At 36.5% G+C, this 24067-nt stretch overlaps 1 protein-coding gene across 1 annotated transcript; it reads left to right on the forward strand.

Annotated features, from left to right (window-relative positions):
- Positions 1-8299: 8299 nt before the first annotated feature.
- LOC130240024 (neurofilament medium polypeptide-like) lies at positions 8300-18961 on the forward strand. Its single transcript, XM_056471440.1, has 5 exons — positions 8300-8311; positions 12428-12501; positions 16505-16616; positions 16763-18519; positions 18878-18961. The coding sequence occupies exons 1-4, from the start codon at positions 8300-8302 to the stop codon at positions 17789-17791; spliced, it is 1227 nt and encodes a 408-aa protein (XP_056327415.1). The 3' UTR covers positions 17792-18519; positions 18878-18961.
- The last annotated feature ends 5106 nt before the right edge of the window (positions 18962-24067 follow it).

Below are 24067 nucleotides of genomic sequence, written 5' to 3' on the forward strand. Positions count from 1 at the left end.
TGTGTCATTTCTACTGTTGATCATCAGTTGGCAACATTAACCCTTTAGATAGGCCTGTCAGAAAAGTTTCTGGCTTTTATATAGAGTTCTATGGAGTAAAACAGCAGATTATAGTGTGTGCATTAATACACTGCAGTGAACCCGGAGTGGGTTCACTATAAGACGTGAGAGGCCTTGTACTGGACCCACTCCTGGTTCACTACATCACATTTAGGTGTCAGAAGTGGGATAGAGCCGTGAGCAATTCCTTGTCGTGAGTGGATACTAGTATACAGTGGTTACGATTTGCTTTGTTGTTTTATGTTGTATATATTCGTCGTTATATTTTGTTTCTTGATTTGATACTTTGTATTGATATTTTTGTACGTACATTTTTGGACTTTGGGACATTTTAAATACATAGACTTTTTTTGCACTGGACATTATTTTCACATCCTTGTAAATAAACACCACGTTTTTACACTTCCGGGTTAGTTGTTTTTGGATTTTTTATTTATTTTTTTGTTATTTGTGGTGTAGTTGACCCACTCCAGGTTGACTTCATCACATACACTTACGGTGTTTACTATGTTTTGATAGCTGAGCTGCTTATTTGGTAAGTGTGGAAAGGTCTCTTACATTTTTCTCACACACACACACACACACACACACACACACAGCGCACACACACACACACACACACACACACACACACACACACACATACATACATACAGTACAAACATACAGTACACACTATACTCCATATAGAAGGCAAAAACTAAGCTTCTTTTTTTTTACATTGAAACTGATGATCAACAGTAAAAAGTAAAATCTCTTCCCAACAGGCAAAACTAACAACAATCGAGAATGCATGACTATATGGGGTCATGGCTTTGTAATAAAAAAAATCACTAGTCAAAGGGCAAAAACAGCGAACATAACAAAATCGTAGTAAATTACAGAGTGTATTGTTGAATTTTTAAAAAATTTCCCAAAATATGTGTCAAAATAAGATTTGTCACCAAAAATCATTCCAGTTGCTGAAACACAGAGAAAGTCGTAGCCAAATTAAGACTCAAAACCACCCCAGAGTGGAAAACACTCCCATTAGCACACAAGGGTCAATATAAATAAGTAATATATAGTTAAGGAACTATCGTATAGAACACAGGTCACAGGACTGCGGTGCAGGTCCGGAGCTGGCCTACAGCTTTCTGGAATATTAATGCAATCTGGCTATTGCCATGGTAACGCAAGTATTATCTAAAAAGAAGAAATCAATATACTCTAAAACTGTTCAATTATTAAGATGTGTTGACATTTGTTATCTGCATAATTGGTTGAGACTGAGTCAAGATGTAAATCTTAAATTTAAGCTTTTCCTCCCTTTATTTTTCTGAAGTTAAACACTTTATTTAAACATATGCTTCACAATTATCAAAATGTGTTCATTTGATCTTATTTTGAGAACCAGCCATACTTTTATTTACAGTGTTTTTAGAAACACTAGGACACATTTCTCAATACTTTTACTAAACTCTTCACACAGTTTTCCTAACCAACTTGCAGCTTTGCAAAGCAGTTAACATTTCACATTCAAAATGCACAACTAGCAAAACACTTTATTCAGGTCTCAAATAACTCATTCTTCTAGAACACTAGCAAAGGTTGACAGCCGATAAACACACTTTGTCACCCACAAAACAATGAGCTAAAAAACACCAACAACATGTAGCATTACACAGTGTTTTCTCGTGTAAAATAAGGACACATCTCTGTTTATAATTGCAATACATAATTCCATTCTAGTTCACTACTTTTTCATTGTTTTTCTATGTTAATGTGCTTGATGTAAATGCTTGACAGTTAAGACCCGTGCACACCGAGACGCTTTTTGCTCGCGTTTTCCATCGACGTTTAACACCTCGTGACTAAATAAAGGGCGTCAAAGTGATCGTGCACACCAACGCGCAAAACGCCAGACGCAAAAGCATCATTTAAAAAAAAAGCGCCTCATGCTTGTTTTTTTTTTTTGCTTTGACGCGCCCACGTTAAAACCTACTCCACCAATCAGATTGGCACTTTTGTGCACGGAGCTGCTGAAGCTACAGTAAACAGCACTTGAAGGTGCTCAAATGCATAATTGTCAATGCGAGCGCACATAAAAGAAGATGCCCAGAGGCGATATGAACGTGGAGCTGCTGATTGCTCTGGTGAACAATAATCATTTCTTCATTGCTAGAGCTGGAGCTGCTAATTGAACCATCCATAACAACAAGCGTGTCAATCAACTTTGTCTTCTTCTTCTGTGTTACAAGCAGGTGTCAGAAGCTTAAAGTTGTGTAGCGCCATCTAACGTCAAGAAGTGATTTTTCATACAGTGTTGTCTCCCCCCACACCCCCACCCCCCACTGAGCGCGAGTTCCAAATGACTGGGCGGGTCATTTTGCATTTCGGCAGCTTTTGGATAGTTTTTGGGCTGGAATCAGTCAGCTACATCTGGCAACACTGTTTGCATACTCTTCTGCTCAACGCCTGTGAAAATCGCTTGGGTTTGAATCCGGAAAAATGTCTTGAAAGTCGCTGACGATAAACGCATACGAAAAGCGTCCGGTTTGTACGGGCCTTTACGTTGCATATTTTGTAGTGCCACGTTTTTCAAACACTGTCAAGTTAAAGGAATTAAAAGTTTTGTCAGTTCTAAAGCAGTGGACCAATCAGAAGAAGTTGGAGGTGAAGCAAGCATTGTGATAGTCTGTTTAGCAAGTTGGCATGACAACTATTTTATTTAACATTAACATGGTGGAGGAGGTACTTAAAAAAAAACGTTCCTGAGCTGCATCTAACGTTTTAGACACAAAGACACGTTCTGTGTAAATGTCTCCTTATTTTGTCACTGGTTACATTGAAAACTTTCTGTTCCAGACGGTACTTCTGCAGGATTGCACTTCTTTACATATTTGCCCTGTTTAATAATTCAAAGTCTTACTATGTTAAATAGTTTTGCTTTTCAAGTGTTTTATTTATTTTTATTATTATTTTATTTTATTTTTATTATTTTTCCTGGATTCATTAATCTCAAGGAAAGTGTAAACTAACAGATTGTCTACCTTTAGTGCAGTGTAATTGAAAGGAAATACATAAATGGAAAAAGCAACTCTAAACCAACTATATATAATCAAATATTGCAAAGATTGTTTTAGAAGTTTGAGACTCAAAGATTTATGTTTCACCTCAAAAAATGAAACTTCAAGTTTACGCAATCTGAAGCAATTCCAAACCTTTATGAGTCAAAAGTAAAATGAGTAAAAGAAGATATTTAGAAAAATGTTAGAAACCTGTAGCCAATGACTTCCATCGTTGGACTAAAAATACTATGGAAGTAAATGGTTACAGGTTGCACATCATGATTTTGTCAAGTACTATGCGAGAACACTCATGTAGAAGTGCATAAACCTAAAGTTTCCAACATATTTCAAAGTAACATATTTTGTGCTCAATAGATAAATGAAACCTGAGTAAGTAAATGAAGACCGAACTATCAGTTTTGGGTAAACTATCCCTTTAAGTGTGCGCTGAATGGATGCTGTGAGGAAGTGCCGTGTCTTGTTTGTAAGTCCAGTGAAACTGCTTTATATTCACACTACTTGCTCAGCAGGATGAAAGCGCAGACTGTGAGATCTGGGGAATTTAATTAATCAATCGATGAATCTGCCATTGACATCACTAACCTTAATTCTCTCTTTTCTCTCCTCTGTTCATGTTTTCCTCTCTTTCTTCTTCCTTTCATCATCAAAATACAACATCTCTCCTGCTGCTCCTAAAACATGAGAGCACTTCTTCTGAGGATCTGACTATGGTGTTTTTGCATTTTTAATAATGGATCAATAGTTCATTTGATACTGATATGAAGTTTGAGGAGTGTGTGTGTGCGTGTGTGTGTGTGATTTATGTTTCTGTAAAAACACTGTAAAAATCCTGAGTTCCACATGATTCCTCAATGTTGCCCCAACACAAATAGATTAAGTTCATTCATTCATTCATTTTAGTTTGACTTAGTCCTTTTAATTATCAGGGGTCGCCACAGCGGAATGAACCACCAACTACAGCATATGTTTTCCGCAGCAGATGCCTTTCCAGCCGCAACCCAGTACTGGGAAACACCAATTCACTCTCACATTCTCTCACACACACACACACACTCGGCCAATTTAGTTAATCCAATTCATCTTTAGCACATGTCTTTTGACTGTGGAGGGAAACCGGAGCACCTGGAGGAAACCCACACCAACACAGGGAGAACATGCAAACTCCACACAGAAATGCCAACTGGCCCAGCCGGAACTCGAACCAGCGTCCTTCTTGCTGTTAGGCTTCAGTGCTTACCCTTGGTAGTGGAAACGCAAGCCTGATAAAGGTGACCCGTACCGACCCGAACCATACCGTATACTGTACCAATCAGTGGAAACGAGCCATAAGAATAGCCCAAAACTGGCCATCAAATAGACAGATTAGACAGACTTTATATGTGTAGTCATTCATTTCTGTTTGACCTATCTCGTTTTGGGCTATTAAACGTTTCTTTAATTTTCACTGACAGCCTAAATTTAGCCTTATTTTAGCCAAGACGACTATGTTTAAACGTCTATTAGACATCCATTAGACATCTTTTAAAAATAAAAAAATGCTTGCTTGGATGATATGAGATTAACACAAGAGGACGAAGTCTCTGCATTCTTTGAGCTGAGAAACGGCCTTTGTCTCCCTGAGGGACACGCGCACTTCACTTTCCTCCCAGTGGCATATACTGAACACATCTCACATCACTCATCTGCCACTCATTCATTATGTGTGAGAGAGATGTGTTTGTGCGTTTGACAGGGATATTTCAAAATGCGTTAATGTAAAACAAGACGTAAACTCAACGACAGGCCTCGCCGCTTCTTTATTTATAGGCTGCATTTCATAAAACATGTTAAGAGCATGTGCACTCACATTTTATTCTTTCATATTCATTTTTTATTGATTCTTTTTTTGTGTGTATTTGATGTTAGTATATCTTTCGTTCTGCTTTGTATTGTGTTGATTTGATTTAGTTTTCCTTTTGATATTCCTTATGCTTTTGCTTTGCTTTGATTTGTTTAGCTTTTTGTTTGCTTTGCTCTTGTTTTTTGTTTCATTTTGCTTTGCTCTGCTTTGTTATTTTGTTGTGTTTTTTGTGTATTTGTTGTTGATATTTTTTCTGCTTTGTTTTGTGTTGATTTGCTTTTGCTTGAATTTCTTTTGCTTTTTCTTTTGCTATTCCTTTAGGTGCTTCTGCTTTGCTTTCCTTTGTTTGTGTAGATATTTTATTTGCTTTGCTTTTGTTTTATTTTGCTTTGTTCTGCCTTGTTGTTTTATTTTTTTGTGTGTGTTTGTTTTTGGCATATATTTGTTCTGCTTTGGCTTTTGCTTTATTTTCTTTTGCTATTCCTTTATCTGCCTTTGCTTTGCTTTAGTTTGTTTAGTTTTTTTGTTTGCTTTGCTTTTGTTTGTTTTGTTTGTTGTTTTTTTTTTTGCTTGTTTTATTTTTCTTTGATCTGTCTTGTTGTTTTGTTGTTTTTGTGTATTTGTTATTGGTATATATTTGTTATACTTTGTTTTGCATTGGTTTTATTTAGCTTTTTCTTTTGCTATATCTTTAATTGCTTTTGCTTTGCTTTCCTTTGTTTTGTTTAGCTTTTTCATTCGCTTTTCTTTTGTTTTATTTTGCTTTGTTCTGCCTTGTTGTTTTATTTTTTTGTGTGTGTTTGTTTTTTGCATATATTTGTTCTGCTTTGGCTTTTGCTTTATTTTCTTTTGCTATTCCTTTATTTGCTTTTGCTTTGCTTTAGTTTTGTTTAGTTTTTTGTTTGCTTTGCTTTTGTTTGTTTTGTTTTGTTTTTTTGCTTGTCTTATTTTTCTTTGATCTGTCTCGTTATTTTGTTGTTTTTGTGTATTTGTTATTGGTATATATTTGTTATGCTTTGTTTTGCATCGGTTTTATTTAGCTTTTTCTTTTGCTTTCTTTTTTCATTTGCTTTTCTTTTGTTTCATTTTGCTTTGTTCTGCCTTGTTGTTTTATTTTTGTGTGTGTGTTTGTTTTTGGTATATGTCTGTTATGCTTTGTTTTGCCTTGATTTGCTTTTTCTTGGTTTTATTTAGCTTTTTTCTTTAGCTGTTCCTTTATATGCTTTCACTTTGCTTTCCTTTATTTTGTTTAGCTTTTTGTTTACTTTAACTTTGTTTTTTTGTTTGTTTTTATGCTGTTGTTTCATTTTTCTTTGCTCTGTCTTGTTATTTTATTGTTTTGTGTGTGTGTGTGTGTGTGTGTGTGTGTGTGTGTGTGTGTGTGTGTGTGTGTGTGTGTGTGTGTGTGTGTGTGTATTTGTTGTTGGTTTATGTTTTTTCTGCTTTGTATTGTGCTGATTTGATTCTGCTTGATTTTATTTTTATTTTGCTATTCCTTTATATGCGTTTGCTTTGCTTTCCTTTGTCTTGTTCAGCTTTTAGTTAGCTTCGATTTTGGTTTCATTTTGCTTTGTTCTGCCTTGTTGTTTTGTTGTTTGTTTGTGTTGTTATGTATATATCTGTTCTGATTTGTATTGTGTTGATTTGACTGCTTGATTTATTTAGTTTTTCCTTTTGCTATTCCTTATGCTTTTACTTTGCTTTCATTTGGGTTGTTTAGCTTTTTTGCTTTGTTTAGCTTTTTGTTTCATTTTGCTTTGATCTGCCTAGTTATTTTATTGTTTTTTTTTTTTGTGTGTATTTGTTGTTAGTATACTTTTTGTTCTGCTTTGTATTGCATTGATTTTCCCTTTTGCTATTTCTTTATGTACTTTTGCTTTGCTTTCTTTTGTTTAGCTTTTTTCATTTGTCTTGCTTTTGTTTTATTTTGCTTTGCAATGTCTTGTATTTTTATTGTTTTTTGTGTATTTGATATTTGTTGTTTTTGTTTTTTCTTGCTTTTCATTTCATTTGCTTTGCTTTTGTTTCATTTTTCTTTGATCTGCCTTGTTATTTTATTGTTTATTTTGTGTGCATTTGTTTTTGGTTTATATTTATGTTTTGCTTTGTATCATGTTGATTTGACTTTGCTTGATTTTATTTACTTTTTCCTTTTGTTATTCCTTTATGCACTTTTGCTTTGCTTTTCTTAGTTTTTTTTTTTTTCATTTTGCTTTGCTCTGCCTTGTATTTTTATTGTTTTTGTGTATTTGTTGTTTGTATATATTTGCTATGCTTTGTTTTGTCTTGATTTTATTTAGCTTTTTCTTTTGCTATTCCTTTATATGCTTTCTCTTTTTTCATTTGCTTTGTTTTTGTTTCATTTTGCTTTGATATGACTTGTTATTTTATTGTTTTTTGTATATTTGTTGTTGGTATATATTTGTTATGCTTTGTTTTGCATTGGTTTGCTTTAGCTTGCCTTTTTTGTTTAGCTTTTCCTTGTTTTGTGTAGCTTTTTGTTTGCTTTGCTTTTGTTTTTTGCTTTTCTTTTCCTTGCAAAGTTTTGTTTTGCTTTACTCTGCTTTTTTTGCCTTGTTTTTTTGTATATATTTTTGTTATGCTTTTGTTTTGTTTTCATTTACTCTGCTTTTGGTTTTTTTTTTTTTTTTTTTTTTTGCCTTGCTTTTTTCATTGTTTTGTTTTGTTTTTGATGACGTCTTCTAGAGGACATTTCATCAGGTGTTTTACTTTGGGCGACATTCCAAAAACATATTGAAGTAAACACACAGACACACACGCAGCATACACTGTGCATTTGTCACAGTATTTTAATCACTTAGTGAGCTTTACTCTGTTGCCCTTCAGAAACTCTGAAATGTAACTTTCTTGGATGTTTTGCTTGTGAATGATGGAACCTCTTACAGCTGCTGCATTAAATATAGGATGTGTGTGTATGTGTGTGTGTGTGTGTGTGTGTGTGTGTGTGTGTGTGTGTGAACTGTAGGTGTTGCTTTACCATTCACCAGAAAATGACTTATTTCAAAAATCAGATTAACCTGCGCTTATGAAGTCTTTGCTGTAGGTAAAAACTGCTTGTGTCAGGACTATCTGCACCATTTCCCCGAGTGCATTTTTATCTTTCAAGTGCTTTCCCATTTAAACATGCTGTTTTCACTCTGGACTGGTGATAAGAGAGGACATGTGTTGAAACGCTTTCTGTAAGATAGATACAAGCGAGTCAGACTGTACAAAAATAAGTCTGAAGAATTGTGCCTGTCAAAAGATGTTGCATTTTCAGCTGGATGTCATTCTTTCTAACTTTTCTTTTTCTTTCAGCAGGCGTGGCATGGGCAGACAGGTAAGATTTGTATTTTTAACATTAATATTGTTTTTATTTTAGTGTTTGGAATTTGAAAAACAACTAACTCTGTGTGTTGCTGGGGTCTTATTATGCTTTTTACACTCCCTTTAGCGCATAATATTGTGATTTGCGCAAGAAAAAGATCTGCAGAGTTACAAAACACCTCAGTTGTAGTCCTCAGTTGTAGTGTAATATACAGAAGTTAAATACTTCACATCAAGGGTATAGGTTTGCTCTTGATATTGGTGGGGACGCCCGTGACGGGTGAATTCAACAAGCAAGGTCCAATGCGTAGTAGACATTGTACCTCACACTAAGGTAATGCCCATAATTCAAATCAATTCATCATTATTTCTAAAGTGCTTTTACAATGTAGATTGTGTCAAAGCAGCTTAAAATCGAAGTTCTAGTAAATTAAAACTGTGTCAGTCCAGCTTTCAGTGTGGTTTAATTTCACTGCTGAAAGTCCAAACACTGAAGAGCAACCTGAAGACCATACTACTGTGACGGTTGGGTTTAGGGTAGGGGGGGTGTAGGCTATTGTCCATTACGTAGTGGACCTGGTCCAGTACGTCATCAAGCTGTAGGCTGCAGCGAGGACTGTCTCTTAAGCTTTAAAACACATGCAGATGTTTTGTTTGATGCCACTGGAGTATCTGAGGCACAAGCTATAAAGCAGAGGGATCTGAAACCTTTTTTTTTTTTTTTAAGAGCCATTGGGTTTGTGTGTGTGTATATATATATATATATATATATATATATATATATATATATATATATATATATATATATATATATATATATATATATATATAGTTAAAGTCAGAATTATTAGCCCTTCTGTTTACTTTTTCCCCAATTTCTGTTTAACGGAGAGAAGATTTTTTCAACACATTCCTAAACATAATAGTTTTAATTACTTATTTCTAACTAGGTTAATTAGGTTAACTTGGGAGGTTAGGGTAATTAGGCAATTGTAACCTAAAATGGTTTTATAAAATTAAAAACAAGTTTTATTCTAGCCAAAATAAAACAAATAAGACTTTCTCTAGAAGAAAAAATATTATCAGACATACTGTAAAAATTTCAAGAAAAAAATTTAAAGGGGGGCTAATAATTCTGTAAGTGGTTCCAAACCTTTAAGAGGTCCTATATTCTATTGAACACAAAAGAAGACATTTTGAAGAATGCTGAAAACCTGTATCCATTGAAAAAACAAATACTATGGAAGTCAATGGTTACAGGTTTCTCTGAAATACCTCTTTTTTCTTCAACAGAAGAAACTCTTACAGGTTTGGAATAAGTGAAGCTAGAGTAGATGATAACCGAATCTTCATTTTTGGGTGAACTATCCCTTTAACATGTGTTCCATTATTGCATTGAGTTTGTTGAAATGAAACTTCACAGACACATTTTGACTTGGGAAAAAAAGCATAATATGACCTCTTTGAAATGTTCCTGCATGGATATGAATGATACCACATCATAATGGTGACTTTTGCATCAGACTGCACATCTTCTCTCTCTCTATATCAGAGCATATAAAAAAATCTAGTTCTATGCACAGCTCGTTTAATGTATAAAGCTTTTTTCTTTAATGAGTCAAAGGTAAGAGTGCCTTGCTCATTTGTCACTTCAGACTGCCAGTGGTGCCTTGAGAGAGACATTAACTAGAATCACAATGAGACAGCAATAGAAACTTTACCATTAAACTTACATTTACACCCTAGTAAAGAGTGTAAATTGAAGAGTCCCATCTTATCTTGGCTCTGCCTGCACACATAATTCTGCTCCATAAATTCGTCACGGCAGTGTTAATGCATATAGGTTGTGTATGCATGCTGTCAAGCACGACCTTTTCTGACCTTTCAAGCACTTTAGCTCTTAAAGTTTGCAGTATTTCTTAAGACACAACGTTTTTTCCTCATCTGCATGTCTGCCATTATCTTTCTCTCCAAGAGCTCTTTTTTTCCTCCCCCTCTTTCCGGTTTTGAATGCACATCTTTTTGCTGTCATGTTGCGGGTCTGATCATTCTTTTTAAATGTATGCAGCGACATCTTCTCTTGCTATTCTCTTTGTCTTTGTCTTCTTTTCTGTGCTGCTTCTCATGTATTCTCTCTCAGTATTAGATCTTTTTTTCTCTCTGTTTGTGACTGTGCCAGCAGCAGCAGCTGTTGAGACCCTCTCTGCTCCGGCCTGAGGTAGCTTCTCGGTTTTTCTGCATGCATTTTCACAGTTCTCCTTCTTGTGTTTTGATATATCTTCTGTGTTCTTTTTTTTCAACCACCGATCTCTTTTTTATGATCCTGTTACATAAATGTTGACATATGGCAGGGTTAAGTATGTGTACACTCTTAAAAATTGTGCATCTTTATTCTTCATTTTCCTTCTAGAGCCTTTAACATCCATAGTAACATTCCATTCTACAAAAGGCCAAAAAGCTCTTTACACTAAGGAATAAAATGCATAACTATTCTTTTAAAAAATACTCCAGGTTTACAACATTCTTTAAAATATGTTCTTTAGTGTTCAAACAGTCAAACAAGTTTGTAGGGCAATAAAGGTTTCAGGAACCCATTTGTGTGCAGAATTACTTTATATAGCATATAAGTGCATTAATCATGTCTTAAAACTGTAAAATGTTTATATGGCATCCCAGCAGAACACAACATCATAAGACATTAATATCAGGTTAAATTTAGGTCGCCAGCATATAAGGATAATGTTATTTTGACGTCCAATAACGACGTGAAATGACATTGATATTTGGTTGATTTTAGGTTGTGTTGGAAAGTGACCAAAATCCAACGTCAAGCCAACATCTTAAACCATTGTGATATTGACATCAAATACTGACATTAATTTGTCAGCTATGGCAACCAAAATACACTGTCTTATAGACGTCGTATTGGAAATGTCCACACAACGTCAAGTTGTAACATCGTTAGACGTTGATATTTTGTTGTTTTTTGGTTGCGTTGAAAAGTAACTAAAATGTAACGTCTGTCTGACTTTGGACATTGACGTTGACCTGACGTTGGGTTCTGACGTCAACCCGATTTTCATTTCGAATCAAAATGCAATGTCCAACGATGTTCAGGTACAATGTCAATGTCAATTCTATGCCTGCTAGGAAGTATATTTAAAATAATCAATGCAAAGAGTTTTAAAAATTAAATAAAGTAAATACTTTTTTAAAATTTATAGAAGAACTCTAAAATAATCTTTCATGAAAATAAATTCAAATAAAATTTCATGGTTTCCACACAAAATCTAAAATACTTAGCAGCACAACTATGTTCGCTATAAATAATAATAATAAGTGTTTGGTGCTTGACCAAAAAAACAGAACCAGAACAATTTCTATAGGATTGTGTAGCAATCAGTAATGATTTCCAAACATAATAAAATAGAAAAGAGTGTTTTATAAATCTAAAATACTGTTGCATAATCTCACTGTATTTTTTGTGTTGCTTTATTGCATTTTTGCTCAAACAAAACATCACTTTTGATGAGTGAAACATATTGACGAGCTTCTTCTTTTAAAATCTTTTAAAATCTTCTAACAGCAAAGCTAATTTAAGTGTGGACCAGAAGAATTATGGATTACATAGTAAACTGTGCACCAAGTAGGGGAATGAAAGTTTCAGAAATCCATGTGTGCATAATTACTATACATAGCATATAAGTGCATAAATTATGACTTAAACAGGTAAAACATTTGTAAAACAAGTATATTTAAATAAATCAAAACAAATACTTTTTTATTTAAATAAACAGTTTTTTTATGTATCAAAGAATTCTCAAATAACTTTCATGGTTTCCACCAAAAAAATATAGCACAACTATGTTGGGCATTAATAATAAGAAGAAATGTTTGGTGCTTGATCACAAAACCTTAACAATCTGTAAATACTTTCACTGTATTTACATTCTTGATGACTGGAACATTGGTAAGCTTCTTTTTTATCTTTTTAAATCTTCTAACACCAAACCTAATTTAAGTGTGGACCAGAAGAGTTATGGATTAGATAGTAAACTGTGCACCAAACCCTAACTAGTTTTAGCAGCCTGTGTGAAGTCTAACATCTGTCTTCATGTTTGTTTTTCAGGCTCTATCCATGGAATCAGGTATCGACCCTGGGCAGGATTACTACACCCAAGACTACTACGGCTATGATCAAGGGTGGGTTTTATATTAAATCCTAACCTATTGTGTATTTCTTTAACACAGAGTTTGTGTTTTGCAGATCCTTTACCTTCTTTTGAAAGCAAACTGTGTAATTTCTTCCCACTTAGCTCCCTTTCTCTTTGTCTCTCCTTCTGTTTTCAATCATATCCTTGATCACTTCTATTTCTCTTCTGTCTTCATTCCAATTTTGGCAATCGTTTCGATGACAACAAGACACCTGAGCCCAAAACAATCCAACCAGAAACAGGCATTCCATGTGGTTTCAGGCTAAAGAAAAGAGGCCTGCAGTGGATACAATACATTAACTGAACATCTCATGTGTGCAGACAGAAGGAGACGGCAGAAGAGAAAGAAAGAAGGTGTAAACAGTTCAAATTGACACGTACTGTACCACAGCAACAGCTTTACCCTCAGAACAGATGCTGTTGCAAATGTTGAACTGCTCGGTTTAACGTCAGCTCTTCTGAGGAGATGCTGGAAGCTTTGATGAGATTAATGTGCCCTCACCTCCACACAGCCGTCTTTAGATAAGCTCAGAGGATTCATTAAGACGTGAGGCGCATGTAAGACTCGCAGACCGGAGTTCAGACTCAAGTGTAATGGCATCCTCTATTAGGTTTGGTAGAGTAATTAGATTTTCGAGGGAGCAAAGCAGCATATGGTTTTTAGGAGTTCTGTGGTGCACTGAAGGTTTGCTATGAGTGCCACTAAACATATGTTGCACTACAAGATCAAGACGTCAAGATTTCTAATGACAGACGTCTTGAGGTTAACATTTTAATTCTGATGTACCACCCACAGTACATACAGTGCATCCAGAAAGTATTCATAGCGCTTCACTCTTTCCACATTTTTTATGTTACAGCCTTATTTCAAAAAGGATTCATTTATTTCCTCAAAATTCTACACACAATACCCCAAAATGACAATGTGAAAAAAGAGTTTTTGAAATTGTTGCATTGTATTAAAAATTAAAAACCTGAAAAATCACATGTACATTAGTATTCACAGTCTTTGCCGTGAAGCTCTAAATTGAGCTCAGCTACATTCTGTTTTCATTGATCATTCTTGAGATGTTTCAGCAGCTTAAATCTGAAATCTGAAAGACACTCAGACCATAAAAAAAACTAAATTCTCCGGTCTGGTGAGACAAAAATTGAACTTTTTGGAGTGAATGCCAGGCGTTACGTTTGGAGAAAACCAGGCACCGCTCATCACCAGGCTAATGTCATCCCTACAGTGAAGCATGGTGGTGGCAGCATCATGCTGTGGGGATGTTTTTCAGCAGCAGGAACTGGAAGACTAGTCAGGATAGAGGGAAAGAGGAATGCAACAATGTACAGAGAAATCCTGAATAAAAACCTGCTTCAGAGTGCTCTTGACCTCAGACTGGGGCGACGGTTCATCTTCCAGCAGGACAAGGACCCAAAGCACACCGCCAAAATTTCAATGGGGTGGCTTCACAACAACTCGGTGAATGTCCATGAGTGGCCCAACCAGAGCCCATACCTAAATCCTATTTAACATCTCTGGAGAGATCTGAAAATGGCTGTAAATCATCGCTTCCCATCCAACCTGTTAGCTTGAGAGGTATTGCAAAGAGGAATGGGTGAAAATTCCTAAAGACAGGTGTGCCAAGCTTGTGGCATCATATTCAAAAGACTTGAGGCTGTAATTGCTGCCAAAGGTGCATCAACAAAGCATTGAGCAAAGGCTGTGAATACTTCTGTACATGTGATTTTTTTCAGGTTTTTTATTTTTAATAAATTTTCAACAATTTCAAAAGCTCTTTTTTCACATTATCATTATGGGGTATTGTTTGTAGAATTTTGAGGAAATAAATGAATTTAATCCATTTTGGAATAAGGCTGTAACATAAAAATGTGGAAAAAGTGAAGCGCTATGAATACTTTCCGGATGCACTGTAGCATGTTTTAAGATGTAGCTTTGCTAAATATAATGACTCCCCACAGAAAGATTAATTAAAATCATTGCAACCATTTTAAGACAAAATGAACACAGCGGACACAATTAGTGTATTTGTCAAACTGCCAACAACCGAAGAAACAATAACAACAGTAAAGATACTCACATTTCATGGCTCATGTCTATCCACAGATCAATAACATCTCGACAAACATGGTGTAATTACACACAGCAAATCTAATTCAGTGAAATATTTAGTCCACCACACATTTATATCTAGATAAACATCCACGTAATGCATTGCAGTCATCTCAAACTAGTTGCCGGAGCAATCAAATCTAAAATGTGTTCGGTAGTATATCATCTTTTCAGATGTAAACATTACCGATATTTTGATATCAAAATGGCAGCTGTCCTTTGTCCTTTTGATTGACACCTCATTTGAACCAATTATTGCTTCTAAGAGGTGTTAATAGCTGTCAACATCCAAGGAGCGCCTAAGATGAGAGATGGTCCTGCCCTCGCTTTGACGGTCAGTAGATTGACCCAATTGCACATGACTTTTGAAACACTGCCTTATCTGATAGCTAATAAGCATCTGAAAAAGATATATATTCAGCTTTAGTGGGAAAATGCAGAAGTCTGTGCATACAGCGCCATAGTGACTCGTGTGTCCGTGCGTAAAGAGCGTCGCGAGAGAGTTTACATTTGAAAGTTGGTTTGAGGTGAAAATGCCAAAGAAAATAAGCAAAACAAAATTCTCACTTGAAGAAGTTGTTGAATAATGTACTCAGGTGTCAGTGATGAATCGGAGAAGGACGTTTCTGATGAATAGAGTGATCATCTGTGATTATAAGGGATGGGTATCATTAAGGTTTTAACGGTATTACTACTTTTATCGATATCACTTACCGGTTCGGTAAAAAAATTGTAAAACTCAACTGTTTAACTCTAGGGGAGGTTTTTCAAGAAAGTGAAGTGTAGCTTAAATAATTCATGGTTTTAGTCCTCAGCTCAATCCAAACATTAAAATGCACAATGTAGAAATCTGAGGATCGAAAATCATTTGCTAATCTTAAAATAAATTGTAGAACAAAGATTTGTTCTGTAGTACAAAGAACCTTTTGATCCTTAGCTCAATCCAGCCTTCCAATCACTAGAACGCACAATTTAATAGAAGATGTGATGCAAAAACACCTGTTCACCTAGTTATTAATCTTAGCACAAAACAGAATAAAGATACTTTTAGCGATTTTTAAAAACTGAGCAATGCTGAAAGAGAATTTTTTATCTGATTGTACTCTCTGAATATCAAGGTTTTGTTTGTCCGTAGTCAAGGCCCTGGAGAAAGAAGGATGGCTTTGATTCCACAGACATCAAGGGAGAGAGTGGGGAAGATAAATGTTGCACTTCTGTCAGGCTGAACTGCACCTGCTATCAGCAAGGCCCGGCCGGCTGAAGATCCAGGGCTATTTAGAGAGCTTAGGAATCTTTAATGGGGGTTTAGCCTTTAATCCTTGGATCACAGGGGCTATTTGTCCTGCGTGGGTGGAGCAGCACATGGGCCGATGTTGATTGCAAGTGTAATGAGGCATCTCCTTTTGCCTTTCCTTTCTTGAATAAGTGATCATATTTTCGAACCTGTTGGAGATCTGAGCCCCCAAAATAATCAGAATTTACATTTTTATTTGAATTTCTTCTGCTTAGGCTGTGCATTAATTTTTCTGTCCCTTATTGCTTGACATATATCACTGAAAGAGATGCCTTGAAAACCCATTCCTGTCTCTGGAATAGACCTAAATAGAAAAAAAAAAGTTATAGCTAAATGTTTTTTGAGCTTGGAATTTAACTGTCATCATAAGCCAGTTCCTGGATTAGGCAGCAAGCGGGATGAAAAATGTGTTGAAATTGTTTTAGAAGCACGGAAGTTTATGCAAAACTTTATCCAATGCTTTTTGGATAACTATAAACCTTGGTTAAGGCTTCTGAGATGTTTTTTTAAAGCAAGGGTAATATTTTTCTGCACACACAAACAGTTCACATGCTGCATTATTCTGTTTTCTACATCCAGGTTTGATCCCTATCCACCTTATGGCAGCCGCAGGAGGCTAATCACTCCGATGTATGATGAGTATGGAGAGGCCTTCATGGAGGATGAAGGTTATTACTATGGTGGCCCAGAGGTAATGTTACACATTCATTTACAAACTTCTTGACATCATCGATTATTTATTTACATTTCATGTATCATGTAATATTAGGCTTGGCCATTTAATTCTTACTACCTATAATGAATGAGATTGCTTTAAAGGAAATGATATCCAAACAGGGTAGGGGAAGAGGTCGAGGTGGGCGAGGGAGAGGTCGAGGACGTGGAAAACGTGTGGGATTCCAGGATTTCCCACCAGAGGATGAGATTGAAGAGGAAGAGCCAGAGATTCCTGCTGAGGAGCCAGTTGAGGCTGAACCTGAGGAATCCAAAGCTGCAAAGAAGCTGAAGTCCGTCATGAAGCTCAGTAAGCTGCTTGCTGCAGGGAAGAAAACTGAAGCTCCATCCCCGTGGAAGAAGGCCAGGATTTTCCCAATGATGTTTGGGAAAGGAAAGAAAGACAAAGATTATGCCAAACTAACTTCTGCACGTCGTATTGGGAGTCAAGAGAGCCTGACAGGTGGGCAGAGCGTGGATTCCCTTGATGGTGTGTCCCCTGCCAGAAGTCGACTTGGGAAAGTACTGAAGCGTATAAATATAGCAAACAAGCTGCAAGTTAGGAGGAAATCACAGAGCAGCATCAGTCGAAGCTCTATGAGTGATAAAGATGAGTCTGCAGCTGAGTCAGAGAAATCAAAAGTGTCTATCAGTGTCAGTGAGCCAGAGGCCAGTGGGAGCGGATCAGAAGCAGAGAGCAGAAAGAAAGGCTCGGATGAGGAATCTTCTGAGAGGAGTAGTGTAGCAGGCTCAACTGATGATAAGGATTATCTGAAAGTGGATCTGGACCGAGATGATGCCAACGAGAGTACTGTTGATTCTGAATCCGAACCAGAAGAACCAGACGAATCTGATGCCGAGAGTAAGTCTAAATCTGGGACTGAAAAGTCTGGAACAGAAGCATCTGAGAAGGAATCTGAAACCGAGAAAGAATCTGGTTCAGAGGAGGAATCTGGCTCTGAGGAAGAGTCTGGGTCTGGAAAGTCCTCAGGATCAGGAAAAGAGTCTGGGTCTGGGACTGAAAAATCAGGAACCGAGGAAGAATCTAGTGCTGAGAAGAGTTCTGCCACAGAAAGGAGTCTGAGGAAGAATCTGAAGAAGAGTCTAAAGGATCTGAAGAGTCCGGATGGGGATCAGCTCGGTCATCAGTGAAATCATCCCGGACTGAGGGTTCAAGTGCAGAAGCACGGAGCAGCAGAAGTGGCAGTGGTTCTGGTAGTGCAAGTGGCAGTGGATCAGGTGGCAGCTCTAAGGGGTCTTCAGCCCGGTCTTCAGTAAAGTCATCAGTGTCTGCTGAAGAAAGCAGTGGTGAGAAAGAGTCAGCAAGTGGATCTGAAGAGGCATCCGAGACAGAAAAGAGCGGATCTGCTGCATCAGACGATGCTGGATCAGATGCAGTTTCAATGTCTGGCAGTGAGAGAAGCTCCACAAGTTCCAGATCAGCAGGAGGAAGCCGCCGCTCTCGCAAGAGCATCATTACCCGATCATCCCAGGACACGATTGATGAAGAGAGCGAAGAGGAAGAGGCCTCTGAAGAAGAACAAGAAGAGGAGGAGGAGGAGGATGAAACAGCAGAAAGCAAAGAGTCAGCCAGTGAGATGAGTGATGGATCAATGTCACGGAGATCAAGCGTGACCTCAGCACCTGAAAGTCAAGGTACGCCATACGAGAGCAGCGTGGTGGAGAGCTCAGATGAAGCGTTTGGAGGCCTCTCGCCCATTGCAGAGGAGGATGAGGATGCCGTAACATCTGGCAGTGGCTCAGGATCTGAGAGCAGATCTGTACGTCGCTCACAGCAGTCAGGAACTGAAGGAACCACTGAAATAACAGATGCCGAGTCAGAATCAGGAGATTCCACAGCATTCTAAGAAAAACGCCAAGTAAGACTTAACTGCTGTCTGCCCTGGAGTGGAGTGATTTTTTTCAGTCTTTTCTCTTTTCTGACTGCATGGAGGTGATGTGCTTCTGGAATTTCTTTACTTGAGTGAACCAACGTTACCATCACCCCTAAAATGTATCTTTGTGGGTTTATTTACTTGATACGATCTCTCACTTTCCTTTCCCAAAAACTGTATCCTAGTTTGTGGCTTTATACGATGTTGATTCTAAGGAGTTTGGTGACCTCTGTCTGTTACTAAATCTATATGAGTTGATTCGACTTTGTGTTCAAATCCTCACCTAGCAGAAAGTGTACATTGATGGTAGATTGACTTAATAATGTTTCTGTCTAATCTCCAGGTTGGCAAAAAGAAGCGAATCAAGCTGATCCTGGACCGAGAGCATGACGCGACTTCAACAGGAGAGGACAGTGGACCGGACATCCAGCACAATCGCATACCCAACGTTAGCAGCCACAGTAACATCAATGGATCAGTATACCTAGCCCAAAACGGTACAATCATCCGAACACGAAGGCCCCCTTACGCCAACAATTTAAAACTGGGCTCACCAACACGATTAGGAAAACAGTTTAAAAAACTAGACAAGCTAGGAGTCACACATGAAGAGCATTTACCTTTAAATGGAACAGAAGACAATGGGCCTACTATTGGCACCACCACTGCCCATTCCTATATGACTGATCACAACCTCAACTCCAAAGAGTGCAGTGTGAAAGGTCCCAACTGCATAGGGCCCAAATCCAACATCGATAAAGCCCGTTTGGAGCAGGAGTCCTCTGTGGACAATGGGGAGGTTTAAAGAGTCGGTCGAGTCTCCATGTGAGCAAACACTGTCTGATGAAGAGGAGCTCTGGATGGGACCCTGGAACAGCTTACACATACCAATGACAAAACTCTGATTTCAAGTTTTACTAATCCTGACGGTACTCTTTCTATTTAGTTTCCTTTCTTAGTGTCTTTTCTATTTTTGATTTGGATTCTGTTCTGTTGTACACACACAATAGACGCCGACTAAGAAATGTGATTCTCTTATAAAGAATAATGTTTAGCTTTTTTGTTTGTTTGTTTTCCATGCAGATAACTATATTTCACTTTGTATTGTAGTGTCAGATCAGCTGTTGTGGAAGATAGGGCTATTCTGTGCAAATTCTTTTGCCTCAAGTCGAGCGTTTTTTGAAATATATAAACTGTATAATTAAAATTAGTTATCAGCTATGGTTTCACAAAGAGATAATACAAAAACAGATAATACAAAGAACAATGTAGCTGATTTAAACAGTTTAGAAAGCGTGTCCTTTACAGCTTTGATTGAAGAGTATTTTTTATAAATGACTCGTGCAACCGGTGTCGAGAATCTGAAAATCGGTATAACCAGTGATGGCTGCTACACTGAATTTTTTAATGGATGTATTTTTTACATTGAGAATATATATATGGTTGTAATGGCCCTGATTTTTTGAAAATATATTTACATAGATATATAAATGTATACCTATGTGTAACATACCGTATATGTATTTTGATAACATTTTGTTTGTTTGTTTTTGTTCTCGTTACTTTATATCAAAAGAATTTATCAGGTTTTCCTCACTTTTTTTTACACCAATCATATAGTTTGAAGCTTTGATTTATTATTATTATTATTATCATGAATAAAAATGTGAACATAATTCAAACATGTTTGTCAATATATTGACCATTAGCAGATGTTTTCCATGTTAGGTCTTATCATACATCTGGGGCAAGACGTGTTTGGTGTGATTTGTTGCTATTTTTAGACCAGCGCAACTGTAATTTTCACGTTTTGCGCCACATTGTTTAAATAGCAAATTAATTTGTGCCACTTTGTGAACTCATGTGTGTGCTGGTCTAAAAAGGAGATATGTAAAGTGCATTGTTGGCATGTTGCTATTTTGAGGATCTGAAGACTGCGCTACTGACCAACTAAAAGCTGGTCTAAAGTCCAGCGCAGAGCGCGTTAGTTGCGAGTCCAAACGCTTACACATTGCTTAAGACACACAGGATATACAGCAATACACAAATATTTTTACATATGAAAAAATAATAATAGGATTACAATGTTACAAAATTATTACATAAATATAAAAACTACTGCCTCCATTCATTCTCTTTCTCTGGGGCTTTTTTCAGTTTATTCATGACAATTTGCATTTGTATAATGTTATTATTATTATCAGTATTATTTATTATATGCATATTTATATTTGTTTTAATAAAAAACAAGTTTAGATTTGCCCACCTGTCAGGTTTTGAAGACGTCTGCATTACCATATGGGGTATAAGAATAGGACGCGTGTTTGGATATAACTCAGTTTTTTGACCACACTTCATTATTATTGTTCATTTATTCGTTTGCTGGAAATTAGAACTGAATTTTGAAATAGTTTTGAAACAAATCTTTGTGCTTAACAAACAAAATTAAAGGTGCTGTATGTAAGTTTTTGACTCTTCTAAAGCATCAAAATACCATAATAAGTTTGCAGATTTTTAACAAACATGCAAAGTGTACATTTTTGTTTATCTGAAAAACAATGCTGAAGTCAGATATTCTTCTTTAAAAATGTGTTTGCCTTGCCGGAACGCTGTCTTTGTTTCATTAATTTTAACCTACCCAATGCCAATTATATTTCAGCACCCTGGGTTGCCTTAGTGGAAAACCACATATTTCATTCATCCATTCATTTAGAAAGGCTCTGAAAGCATGCATCCGTGACCGAAATGTGATCACCGGTGGACAGTAGCAGACTCCAAAATGAGACACAGATTCAGTTCTGCATGAGGTTAGTAATTAGCAAATGATATAAGTATTACAGACATAAACATCAACACGCTACGTGACGAGATACGCAGTGATGAGCAATTTGGCTGTTTACACCAGACACGACAGAAATTTAATGATGCGACGCAACTGACCCTTAAAGAGAATGGGAGATCAAACTCGGATTGGTTTAATGCAAATTTTGCTCAAAACACACCCATAACTCATTAAGAAAATAAGCACAACCCTATTAGATCATGCGCCAGGACGCAGAGCGTATTTTTCCATCCCTGAAATAGCAAAAGTGGATTCGGGCAAGCTCTAAATGCTTTTGAGCCGTGCGCTTTAGACTTTGTGCCTAGATCGTTAAAATAGAGCCCTTGATGTTCATATGGTAAAATATCGCTGCAGTAAATATATCCATAAAGTGTTTTATATTTGTACATTTTGACCTGCTGTGCTTTACTGAACAGGATATAAGAGTATAACTGAGACTGTCTGAAGAGAAGTATATACACAGAGGCTTTCTGAGGTGAATCGCTAACACCAAATATCAGTCATTTTCCAAGCAATCTCTCATCTGTCTATCAAAAGCTGATGCTCTGTCAGATATGAATATTTGTCCATCCAGAATTATTACGGCTGTCTTGAAAAAAAGAGGCAGCTGTCTCTGAAAACTGAGCTCAAGAATGTTTTTGATTTGACAACATTTTTGTGTACAGTAATAACACCTATTAACTGTAATCATCATGACTATACAAAAGCTTCTTCTTGTCTTTTAATTTGCTGGACAAGCAGTGAAACTGTGCTATTATTTAGCTTTTAAACATTCATTTCATTCTTAAAACCCACAGTTCCAGAAACATCAGTGTGATTGTAACCACATTTGAGTTCTTGTTTACCTGCAATCAAGTAAACAAAAGGTTTTATGTGATTACAGCCTGCTTGTTTAGTTGATGTTTTTCTAAATTACTTGCCACCCATGTTCACTATTTTGACATTAGAGGCTTAATTGTTTGCAGAACGTTTTCAACGTGTTGTGTGATTGTTTGACCTCAAGCAAATACAAATACTGTGTGGGTGCACTCATCTACATTCACCAGCAGAGGGAGACACACTATTTACCCATCCACACGACTGCAAATCACACAGAAAACCCAGTGTCTGATGTGCCTTGCAGAATATACATCTTAAAGGAAAACAAGACCTCCTATTAAAACCATATTTAAGCATTTAGTGAGATTCTATTATAATAAATTTTGAGTTCTAGGTTGAATCTTATTCAATGCTTAGCAGTGTACACTCTGTACTGCTTGCAGTTTATGATATGTGAACTATTATGCATGTTTAATAATAATTTCTCATGTTGTCACATGACTTCTTGTTATACTGAAAAAGGGATGTTTAATTTACATTGATGCAGTTTACAGTCAGAAAGTTCCAGAGAATTCCACATAAATTAAAGTTGAACTTGATATTTTAGATTATAGGAACTTTATATTAGATTATGAAACATTTATTTTAGTTTAAAAATGTCATTTAATAGATATTAGTTATGTGAACATTAGGAACATTCCACTCGATTATTGCGAAAACATCACTTATTACATTTTATGTTTCATTCAGGGTTTCGGCAGGTTTCACCAAGTTAAATTTAAGACATTTTAAGACCATTATGAATGAAATTTTACATGTATACAGGGCTAAATGCTAAGGATTTTATTTAAATATCTCAGTTGGAAAAGATTAATCAAAAATGATTATAATTTACTACATTTAAAGATACAATAATAATAATTTAATAATAAACATCTCAGTCAGGCCAGTATCCTCAACAGTAGATAAATGGCGAACTTTTAAACAAATTACTGTAAGGAAAGTGATTAAATGCTGTTTTTTACATAAAGTTTAAAGTTTTATTGAGATGGATCGTTGGTGATTGTAGTCTGTAGTGTATGAGTGTGTATGGATGTTTCCCAGAGATGGGTTGCAGCTGGAAGGGCATCCGCTGCGTAAAACATATGCTGGAAAAGTTGGCGGTTCATTCTGATGTGGCGACCCCGGACTTTTTAAGGCCTAAAATTATCTTTTGAGATTTAAGACATTTTAAGACCCCGCAGACACCCAGTTCATTGGTTGTGTAAATGTTAGAAGAAAAATGCATTGTTTGTTTTTTTTTAAGTATGAAAATGTACAAGAATGCTAGTTAAACCCCACCTTTTTCATTCCTCGTTTGAACTTTTACCATGGTTATGTGCAAGCTTGAGAAATGTTTCATTCTAGCCTTTTATGAACATTACATTTGAATATTTTTTCCCAACATTTAAAACCAATTTTTAAATTATGAACCTTGTTTTTCATTGCTATTGTTAAAATAAATTTTCCTTTGGCTTAGTGCCTTATTTACCAATGGTTGCCACAGCGGAATGAACTGCCATCTATTACAGCATATGTTTTACACAGCGGATGCCCTTCCAACCGCAACCCAGTACTGGGAAACACCCAATACACTCTAACATTCATACACACACTCATACACTACGGCCAATTTAGCTTATTCAGTTCACCTATAGTGCATGTTTTTGGACTGTGGTGGAAACCTGAGCACCTGCAGGAAACCCACGCCAACACGAGGAGAACATGCAAACTGACAACTGGCCTAGCTGGAGAAAGTTGAATGTGCTGGCCAGTTTGTTATTTGCCTAATACATAAAATAGACGACAGTTTGTAATTTAAAACAGACTTTT

This window comes from Danio aesculapii, chromosome 13, assembly GCF_903798145.1.
Source record: "Danio aesculapii chromosome 13, fDanAes4.1, whole genome shotgun sequence".
NCBI lineage: Eukaryota > Metazoa > Chordata > Actinopteri > Cypriniformes > Danionidae > Danio > Danio aesculapii.

What these genes read in the sequence shown, in the direction of transcription:
- LOC130240024 (XM_056471440.1), top strand. An exon ending in TACTACGGCTATGATCAAGG is followed by an intron (nt 12,502 to 16,504) that starts GTGGGTTTTATA and finishes TTCTACATCCAG; the next exon opens with GTTTGATCCCTATCCACCTT. An exon ending in ATTACTATGGTGGCCCAGAG is followed by an intron (nt 16,617 to 16,762) that starts GTAATGTTACAC and finishes ATATCCAAACAG; the next exon opens with GGTAGGGGAAGAGGTCGAGG.